The sequence below is a fragment of the Citrus clementina genome, unplaced genomic scaffold, assembly GCF_000493195.1.
Source record: "Citrus clementina cultivar Clemenules unplaced genomic scaffold, Citrus_clementina_v1.0 scaffold_3, whole genome shotgun sequence".
Classification (NCBI taxonomy): domain Eukaryota; kingdom Viridiplantae; phylum Streptophyta; class Magnoliopsida; order Sapindales; family Rutaceae; genus Citrus; species Citrus x clementina.
Genome location: NW_006262339.1, coordinates 26,020,295 through 26,031,644, shown reverse-complemented (window position 1 = coordinate 26,031,644; position 11,350 = coordinate 26,020,295). Strand labels below are relative to the sequence as shown.

General features: G+C 33.9%; 1 protein-coding gene and 1 pseudogene across 1 annotated transcript; one reads left to right on the top strand and one right to left on the bottom strand.

The window, feature by feature from the left end:
* Positions 1 to 1,554, top strand: LOC112100287 (annotated as a pseudogene).
* A 948-nt stretch (positions 1,555 to 2,502) lies between these two features.
* Positions 2,503 to 3,369, bottom strand: LOC18046645 (MDIS1-interacting receptor like kinase 2). Its single transcript, XM_024187254.1, has one exon. It carries the CDS (start codon positions 3,367 to 3,369, stop codon positions 2,503 to 2,505), a length of 867 nt encoding a protein of 288 aa, XP_024043022.1.
* Between the last annotated feature and the right edge of the window lie 7,981 nt (positions 3,370 to 11,350).

The following is an 11,350-nucleotide window of genomic DNA, read 5'->3' as shown; positions in this document are numbered from 1 at the left end:
TCTATCAGTAAATTTAAGCTTTGAAACAATGTCAACATCAATGTCTTTGCCTATTAAATTTTTACCATTTCTTTTGATTCTCTTCTTTAGTTCATCTTTAGCAATTCCTTTGAGTTACAATGTGCTGAGCTTCGGAGCCAGACCTGATGGCCAGACTGACTCAGTAAAATCCTTTCTTGCTGCATGGGCTTAAGCCTGTGGCTCGGCCGAGGCCGCAACCATTTACGTGCCACCGGGGAGGTACTTACTAAGCAATGTTGTGTTTCAAGGCCAATGCAAGAACAATGATATTACCATACGTATTGACGGGACTCTGGTGGCTCCAGCTGATTATCATGTTATTGGAAATGCCGAAAACTGGATTTTATTTGAGCATGTTAGTGGGGTTTCTATTAATGGTGGCGTTCTTGATGGCCAAGGTGCTGGCTTGTGGGCTTGTAAAAAGTCAGACAATAGTAATTGCCCCAGTGGCGCTACGGTAATTAAGTTGAAATATCCTTTTTATATCTGTATAGTCGTAAATTTAGTGGCTTTTTGCTTTTCATATTGATTGGCTTCCTGCTTTAGTTATAATAATTAATGTTCCTTCTTTTGTTTAAACATGAGCAGACACTTCGCTTTAGCAACTCAGACAACGTTGTGATTAACGGATTAGCATCCGTAGATAGCTAGATGTTTCATATTGTCATCAATGGATGCAACGATGTGAAAGTACAGGGGGTCAAAGTTTCGGCCGCCGGTGCAGCCCAAACACCGATGGCATTCACGTTCAATCATCAAGTGGTGTCACAATTTTGGACAGCAAAATTGGGACTGGTGATGATTGTGTATCAGTTGGCCCTGGCGCCACCAACTTATGGATTGAAAATGTTGCTTGTGGCCCTGGCCATGGGATCAGGTAAAATTAAAAAACATGATGATTTGTTTTTCTCTTTATTTTTGGTGGTACGTATAAATATTTAGTGCTAATTAAATTGAATACTGTGATTTTGTTGCAGCATTGGCAGCTTAGGCAAAGAGCAACAAGAGGCTAGAGTGCAAAATGTGACAGTAACATCTGTGACATTTACAGGCACTCAAAATGGAGTGAGGATTAAGTCCTGGGGGAGAACAAGCAGTGGATATGCCAGGAACATTCTTTTCCAACATGCTCTTATGAACAATGTCGATAATCCAATCATAATTGATCAAAATTACTGCCCTGACAACGAGAATTGTCCTGGACAGGTACGATACTCACTTATCACATGTCTGTCGATGTGATTACGTAAATGTTGATGCGATTAATATTCAACTCAGTAAATGTTATTTTTTTTTCTTGTTCAATAGGCTTCCGGGGTTAAAATCAGTGATGTGATATATCAAGATATTCATGGAACATCGGCAACGGAAGTTGGTGTAAAGCTCGATTGCAGTTCAAAGAATCTGTGCACTGGAATTAGCTTGGAGGATGTGAAGCTCATTTACAAGAATCAACCAGCTGAAGCTTCCTGTACCAACGCTGATGGATCGGCCTCTGGATTTGTTCTTCCAAATAGTTGCTTGAAGACTTGAAGTTGTGAAAAATATTTGAGTTGAGGGAAAAAGGAAAGGCATAGGAAACCGATCCCGATGATATAGTTAGTAGTACATATATTATAGTATTCAAATAATATATATATATGTATATGTAATAGAATTGAACTGAAATTACAATATGCCATAGGAAGCCATTGGAAAAATGGCCTAGGAAGCCGATTTACTTATATAGCACTAAGGTTGTTCGGTTCTGTAAAACATCGCCGATTGGGCTTTGCTTAGACGCAGCTCTTGCAATGTGTTGAAAGTATTGCTGTCTCTTTTCGAACGTAGAAATTCATAATGTTAAGGAATATTTTACTTTACGAATTGTTCTATTTTTTTATTTCAGTTTTTTGTCATCAGACAAAATATGCATAATTAGAAGTAAGGTACGGAAAAGCCAAATGATTTCAGGGCTGAGATTAGGGGTAAAGTCAAATAATGCTTTAAATGTGTAAATGATGTACTTAATTAAACTATAAAATTTTTTACCATCATCATAAGTTTCAAATGTCATATAAAATTCAACAAAAACGAAAAATGAAAAGTACAAAAGAAAAAAGAAAAGTTCGACTTTGTGGATCATTTCATAATAGTTGACAAACTGTGTGCACTCTGTGGGTCTTGATTCTGGACTCTCATCTATGCATTAATAAACAACCTCCATGATTGATGTCAGCTTGTCTTGAACATTTCGTGATGGTGTTGGAAGTCGAGGGTCCAAAAGTATTGATAATTTATTGGATGACTCCACTTTATTACTTCCAATGTTAATATTCCAAAGCTGTACACATGACATTTTTCGTTAACCTTCATTGTGTAAGCAAGCTCTGAAAAGTGAACAATAAGAATGATCATTTAGATATGATGCTCATTAATGAAACAAGTTGTGACATATAATTAATTTAAGAATTTATACCGGAGCAACATATCCAAATGCGCCTACAAATTCAGACCAATTTGACGAGTCTGGCGTGAGAAATTTTGCGATCCAAAATCAGAAACATGAGCATCATAATCTAAACCCAGCAACACATTCTTGCTTGATATGTCTCGATGGAAAATTGGTGGGAAGTAATCATGATGCATGTAAGACAAGGCATTAGCTACACTTTTTATCACATTCATTCTCACAGTCCAGCTGAATTCTTCTATTGCTGCATCATTGCTCAGAATTGTGGCCAAACTACCCCTTTCAAGATATTCGTAAAGTAAAAATGATTGTCGGGGATGGAAACAGAAAACATAAAATTTCACAATATTTCGATGTCGCAACTCTGTCGATGCCTTGATCTCATTCAAGAATGCTTGTTGCACTACCATATCAGGATGTGGTAAGTGAAATTTCTTAACTGCAACAATCTCCCAAGATGGCTGCTCAGCTTTGTAAACACTGGCATGTCCACCTGTGTTGATGCAATACTTAGCGTCAAAATTGTTCGTCGCTCTAATGACTTCTTCATACATAATTTTACCTTCAAAAGTTAATATCGAAAATAGTCCTTGATTATTCCAACAACTTACTTTGTTTTCTCTCGAAGCCTTCTTCATTCTTCCAGAAATCATTCTAACCACAAAGAACAAAAGCGCAAGTATTCCAAAAAGTGGAAACATATTTACAAACCATTTCTTTTTTAAGACATGTTTGTGAGTTACAAAGTCTTTACAATGCTGAAAACCGTCAACGTCACCGCACAATCCTTTGCTCTCTTGTAATGCATCCACAGGATTATAATGGATTCCTGTGTTGTTAGGAATTAGACCTAGCAACTCATTGTATGATATGTCAATGCATGACAAGCCATGCATTCCTTCAAAGCAACCTGGAATTAAACCACAAAGGTTATTGTACGAGAGATTAAGCTTCTCCAAGCTTTTCAGATTACAGATTTGGGGCGGTATATCTCTCCTCCCAGAAAGTTATGACTCAAATCTAGCTCTGTAAGCTTAACCAACTTCTCCAATTCAACTGGAAATTCTTTTCAAAACTAATTGTTGCTCAAGTAGTGCAATTTCAACAAGTTTCCAAGAGTTTATGGGATAGAGTTGCCCAACTAATTTGTAGACAAGTCAAGATACTCTAGATCACTAAGTGAGCCAAGTACTCGAGGTAGGCTCCCATAAACTTTATCACCATTCAAACCACGATAGTTTAAGGACTTTAAATTTCCAAGTTCAATTGGAATCTCTCCAACTATGTGATTCAATGAAAAATCAAGTTTATAAAGTTGGTATAATTTTCCAATCTTAGGAGGTATGCTCCGAGTGATGTTATTCATTGAAAAATTTAAAGAGCCTAATTGTTGACATTTGCCCCAATTAGATGAGATTTCACCATAAAAATTGTTTTGACCAAGATCTAAAAACGTCAGGTTTGGGTATATGCCGAAAACTTCAGGTATGTTTCCAGTGAGATGATTTCGTTCAAGATGTACTATGTTTAAGCTAGTGAAATTTCTCAGGCTTCTAGGAATTTGACCAAAAAGCTGATTGTTGTCTATCTCTAGCTCAATTAATTGCATGAGATTTCCTATTTTTGTTGGAACCGAACCAGAAAGTCTATTGAAGTATAGATATAATCCTTCTAAATTGCTTGGATTGCTAATTGAAGGAGGAAGAACACCGCCGAGTCGATTAAGATCAAATCCTAAACTCAAAAGAGATTGGACTTTTCTTAGAATTGGAGGGATATAACCAAAAAGTGAATTACCACCAAGATGCAATACAACCAAGTTGCTCAAATTGCCCAAAAATTGGGGGATCAAACCACTAAGCTGATTTTCAGACAAATCTAGATGAAAGAGAGACTTCAAGTTTCCAATAAGTGAAGGAACATAAGAAGAAAGTGAGTTTTCATAAAGATACAAAATAACCTAGCTGGTTAAGTTACTCAAAGAATTTGGCATTGAACCACTGAATTTATTTCTACGCAAGTCTAAAATTGAAAGAAACTTCAAGTTTCCCATAGATGAAGGAGTAGAGCCAAAAAGTTAAATAATATTGAGATTCAACATAGCCAAGTTGCTTAAGTTACCGAAAGAAGAAGGGATCCAACCAGACAAACCATTACAACATAAGACTAGTTGTTTAAGAGAGCTTAATTGACCACCTTCTCGTGGAACTGAGCCGCGTAACTTATTCACATCAATGTAAAGGTGCTTTAGATGAGTTAGAAGGCCAATTTCTGGTAGTATTACTCCAGACAATTGATTATTTCCCAAGTCAAGGAATTTGAGATTGGAGATGTTGCTAATTTGAGGCGAGATGATACCAAAGAGTGTATTACTGTCATGCACTGCTTGGAAAAAGAAAGAAAAAAGAAAGCCAAACATAGCAATCAACAAAAGCAATAGTCAGCTGCTTGCTTGCATTTTGTGGCTCATTCGGTGGCTTTATAAAATGCAACATTTTGATAATTGCTTCATTTACCAAATTGGAGAACCGAGGGCAAAACGAAAGTAGAAAAATAGAGAGAAAAGAGAAAAAGAGAAAGAAAAGAAAGAAACCGAAGTTACAGAAAATAGAATTGGATAGTTAGATTAATATCCAGTAAACTTGTGGGTAATAGATTTATGAAGTTTGAGTAGTTATGTTATTGTTTACATTGTACGCATAAGTTTTTATATCAGCTTTAACCGTTAATTACGAATCTTATTTTTTAGGAGGAACTCGAGAATCCGGGAACCCACAAGAGCCCCAACGAACCCCAGAGTGAAACATGATTTGTGAGTGGATACTATTATTACTATTATGTATTCCGTGAAGCATTTATGTTTGATATTATGATTTAATATCATGCTATGGTTACATGTACACATATCATATGTTTGATTGAGTCATGGATGTGATTGCCAGTCACCATATATCTACCCTTCCCCATAGACTCTGCGCTTGCGTATTGAGAGTTAGGTTACTCTACCCATGCGATATAGTTTAATTACGATAAGTATTGAGAGGTTTTTTCCCCCGCTCTACTCGTGCGATGGTGATCCCGGTGAGTATTAAGAGTTATTTCCTCTGGTACTGTTTGGTGCAGTTTATCATGTATGTATGTATGAATTCCATGTTTGTTGATGTATGATATTCAATGTGGAGTTATGTCACATGATTATGCATAAATACTAGTATGCTACTTATTATTATTATTATTTTAAATATATATAATTACATCAACTCACTGAGCCGCAAACTTTATTTTCCTATTTACCTCTTTCCTCCCAGGATTCTGCAGGATTTCGTGAAGATCAGTTCTAATTAATTGAGGTTGGGCCACGAGATGCACAACTGAATATCTTGTATTTTGAGCATGTTTATGTTGCTCATGTTTTTATATGTATATTTTCGGATGAGAGACATATGTTGTTATGTGTTTATATTCAGAGACCATTTCTATGAATTAATTTGTGCCATGAATTTTAGTTATTAGTTCGCATGATTCACTGGGATCTGACATATAGGTTAGGGCGAGTCGTGTCAATTACTGTATAAATCAAGATACTCAAGCTTGGAGAGGTTACTAATGACGGCGGATTGATGCCAAATAATACATTGAAGCTTAGATTAAGATATGCAAGATGAGGAAATGATGAGAATGAGAATTCGTGAAACATACCTTTTAAACCTAAATTGTTCAGGTTAATGCTGGTGACTCTTTTGGCAGAATTGCAATAAATTCCAAACCAAGCACACGTACTTATTTTGGTTTCTAAGTGGGTAGAAATATTGGTGGCATTAATAGGATAAAGGTTCCATGAGGACAACAAAAAGCAGTTCTCATTTTGAAGGCTTATTTTCCATTTATGAAGAAGAGTCAAAAACAACTTTATGTGAAAATTTTAACCAAAGAAATAGGATCACTAAATTGAGAGTTAAGGATCTCATTATTTAATGTTTCTGTTATTATATTGTAACATATATATACATGTACACAGGTTCAGAGTCTCGCCAATTCTAAGGGTTGCTAATTTGTAAAAAGATTTTTTCTAGTTGTTTTGAGAAAGTGGTGAAAAATTTAATATTCAAATCCACCTTTTAGATCATCCCTACTCCATTCTTTTTCGCTGCCTACAAAATAAACTTTTTCTCTTAGATACAAAAGTCTTCGAAGTACTGCAATTTTAATGGACTTTTACATATATAACAATCATTACTAAAAAAATGGCCTTTACTGACGTTAGAATAGTGTCAGTAATGACTTTTAGTGATGCTTGTTAATTGTGTCAGTAATCTGGCAGTTAGAAAAATAGTGACACTTCTTTGTGGTGTCATGAATGTTGTGTCAGTAATTACTATTACTATAGTAATACTATATTTATGACAATATGATATTAGTAGTTATTGATATTTTATTAGTGTCTGTGATTATTGTTACTATGGCATCACTATTTAATTTATTTTTAAAAAATAAAAATTTGAATTGGTTGTTGATTTATTGGTAAAATTAAAAGGCACCACAAAATAACCACAAAAAACTTGATATATATTACACAATCTTTAATTTCATATTTAAATATTATTAATATATATTACAAGTCCTTAATACTTCAATAAACAAGATATCCTATTCTCGTAACTGAATAATCTAAATTAAATACTTAAGAATTTCTACCATCTAATCAAATGCCTACTAATTGCGGCTACATTTAACAAATTTAGAAGCTAAATTGATAAGGATGATTGCCTTTCACTCTTTAAACATAAGTAGTGCAGTTGTGTTATCATACCAGCAGCTTTTCTATTTAATAGACTGGATGGGTTAAGATACAAGTGAAGTCGAGGAAGAAACACTTCAAACACTCATCAAATATGCATACAAGTACATGGAAAACGAAAACAAATTGGCTGTCAATATGAGAAAATTTAAAAGAACTAAAGTTTATATTATAAGGCAACTCAAATTTGGTTAAAGTTTATTTCAAAGAGAGGGAAATTAAAAGGAAAGGCCAATATGAAAAAATTTAGAGATATGAAGGTGAAAAAACCACGAACATAGCCTGAAATGATGTATACTCAATTTCATCTATTAGAAAGAATATGCAAATATATACATAGAAGAAAAAGTGCTCAAAAGATATAAGGAGTAAAGATGCAAAAAAACAAAAAAACAACTAGGTGCAATAGACTGCCACTTTTATATGGATGATCAAACGATGTGGATAAGGCTATTACTACTATGGTTATCTAGGTTCAGGAAGATGATCCCTGCAACCAGATGTCAACCTATATTTGTCAACTAAAATCATATCAAATCAGGCTGAAGGTTGAAGATATTCTTCAAACTATCTGATTGTGGTGCAGGTAGAATTAACCAGGAAGCTATATGAATAGATATGTATGTCATAAGTGGAACTATATATGTGGGCTAAAGTAACCGTATGAATTTTATCAAGGAATAGATGATTTGAAGGCTGTTACTGATTCCTTGGCACTCTTCACTATCAGATCAAAATTGATAGAAGCCAGCTGAAAACAAGAAGAAAATTCAAAATTTATATTATAGTTCACAAACTGATAAGCTATATTTGAAGCTTATCAACATATAGATTTTAAAAACTTTTGGTTAGGATAAAATTTTGGTCCTCAAGAGTTTTCTTTTTGTTTTATACTCTTTTGAATTGAAATAGACTTAATTTTGTTAGTAAAATTATGAAATTGGTTCAATTTGTTTAAGAGATTTAGCCAAAAGCCAAATTTATTCAATTTAAACTCGAAGAATTTAATTTAGGCCTAAAACAATTTCCAAGTATACCTTTTCCAAAGTGATAATAGGATTAAAAAACAACAACCATAAAAGCAATATTAGGTACTTGACAAATAACTTCCAAATAAATTTTTATTAAGCTAGTTTTTATGAGGCTATGTAAAAATGCAACTAATTAATTCATTTTCAACTAATATTCAAGAGTTCTCTAACCGCATTAAAAGAATCTAGGAGTGGTAGGTTTTACCTTAAATGAGAAATTACTAAATGAGTCCTGCATAGCAAGACCAGAGGCATTAAATTCTGCCTAGCAACCTCACTCATCAGTTTCTTTAACAGGAAAAATTGAAAAACGGTCAGAAAAATGAAATATTGATCCTATAGTAGTAAGCCTCATAAAATTCATACTCATAAATTTTGATTTAAGTTCTTTCACACATGCTTCCAAATGTATTCAAACTTGGTATTTTCTAAATTAGAATAATCAGATTAAAGCCGTCATTAAAAGATATTTGCATTATAATCTGATCCACTGAAAAGCTTTTGTTCATAGAGATTTTTTTTTATTACATGAGACTATTGCTCAAGAGTACAACTCATATTATATGAGATTACAACTGATATTTATAAATCAGACTATTATTGGGACTAGTTTATATCAATTCTTATAAAACACTGCCCAGATTTTTATTCTCTCTAATATTCAAGGGACGTCTACTCCACTTACATTTCGAAAGGGAGAAGACTACCTTCACTCAAATTGAGGAAGGAAATTAAACCTCCACAATGCATTGTGGGGGCTCGAACCCATGACCTCACAATTGTAAGGTATGGGTTATTTAGCCTAGTGGCTGTGCATAGAGATTGATAGGTAAACAAATGAAACATCTTCATCTAGTGTGTTACTGAAAAAACCGCTATTGCATGTGTCAGTCAAGTTGTCAAAGTCACTACCTAAGCATTTTCATCTTCTAGATTCCATATATAACGGCTCACAAAGTAACTTGTATCTAGTGATTTTGCAGCTGGTATAAACATAGCCTACAACCAATAAGAAAAGCTACTCAGTATTGCAATTAGGTCAATTACAATGTCAAAAAAGTTAATAAGTTAATCAGATGACCTTTTTTCTTGCAAGTGTGTCCTAGTTTATATTTTTTTAAAAAGGATGTTGCTTCAATTGCCAGAAAATTTTGCTTAGTCCCTTAAGTCATAGTACAATTAAGTCTTTGCTAGTAACTAACTCTCAATTGTTACCTCTCCAGCTCCGGCGGCTCCTAGTTTTTGAACTGGATTTTCAATTAATAATCTGAAATAAAATGAAATATTAATTGTCAGTAAATATGAACACGAGCCAGCTCTCATTTGTTGATTGATAGGGGCCTTTATTATGAAATAACTAGTATGTTATGCCAATAATAATTCTTACATCATATGCCACCAAACAGAAAATATTTCTCATTTTAATATGGATCGATAAACGTTGCGTGGACTAACATGATTCAAAATGACATTGTAACTTCAACAGACAGATATTGTACGAATCTCTTTTATAAATCTTACTTGCAATTAAATCACAAGCCTCAATGCTCATCTCCTCTGGCATGTTCGACTAGGGTACGTATATCTCTATTTATAATGCTCTCAAATTTTTTTGCAGACAATAGAACACTGGTCAATGATGGTAGAATGTTACCCAATAAACATCAAATAATATAAAATTGAAAAGTCAACATTATCGATCAAAAGGTCGATAAGAATATTCACTTAGAATATGTTAGCGACAGTTCAACCAAAAGAAAGGAATTAGCATCTAAAATCATTTAACTTAGGGACATATGGACAATTATATTTTGATTGCCTACCTCAAGGGTTTTGGCATTGAATGAAGGAATGCCTACAAGCAACTCAAACAGAATAATACCCACAGACCACCAATCGGCAGTTGCTCCTGCAAAGAGAACATTTGGGAGCATCAAATAATATGTTTAAGAAAGAATACCCTCATTTCTTATTTACATATACTACCCTATTAGCATATAATTTGCTAACGATGTCAACTAATTAAAATGCACCAAACAATTCTCACAAGCATCTCATCAAACACTTTGCGGACACCATACCAGTCTTCAAAAACTATGAACGACTAACACAACTTTTACCATTCATATATCAACAAATCAAAACGCGGAAAAAAAAATTCCAAAACCGTGTATTAGTTGAATAAAAATAAAAGAATTAATAAACCTACTTAAAATTCAAAAAAAAAGAGCAAAATTAATTTCTTACTAAATTCACATATAAGTAGAGAATACTTAATAATTATTAATTATTTAGCTAATGCTCACCTTACTTAATTACGATGCCCAGATCTACATCTGCTTCACCTAAGTGGTGCTTCTGCTTCTTCTTTAAACAACCTCCAACAACGCTCTTTAACTTTGACCAAGGCATATGTCCATGATCTTGGAGCTAAATTACGCTCCTCAAATCATTTTTCTTGATGACGAAGATTGGCGTTAGGCAAAAAAGTGGCTAGAATTTCACGGCCGTGTGAGATTCTGTTGGATTGTAATAGAAAGATTTAAGGTTAGGGATTGAAAAGAGGCGAGATTGAGAGGGAAAAAATGAGTTAGATAGTACGAGATTGTGTTGGATTGTAAGAGAAAGATAAGAGAGGAGTGGCTGAGAGAAGAGTTGGATTTGATAAGACGACGCAATTACATTAGAGTTTTGTGAATTTGGTGAAGGTAGGGTTTTTTAGATTTGGGGAGTTTAGGAGGGAATGAGAAAGATTAAAAATTTGTCTAAATTAAACAGGAAAATTTTAAAAAATGTTTGGTTTAGTAGTTAGTTTTCTGAACTAGAAAATTTGAGATTTGGACATCCTGGTCTTTTTTTCGAACTTAAACGCTTGAGACTAGGGGTCCTCGGTTTGAGTTCTATTTGGAATCTAATTAGAATTACTTTATTTTATTACTAATACTTTAATGCCAGAAATCTTTGATTTCTACGTTACAAACACTATAGTATCAGTAATTTGTGATATTTTTATGTTAAACACGGAAAATGGTCTATATGTATGAAAAT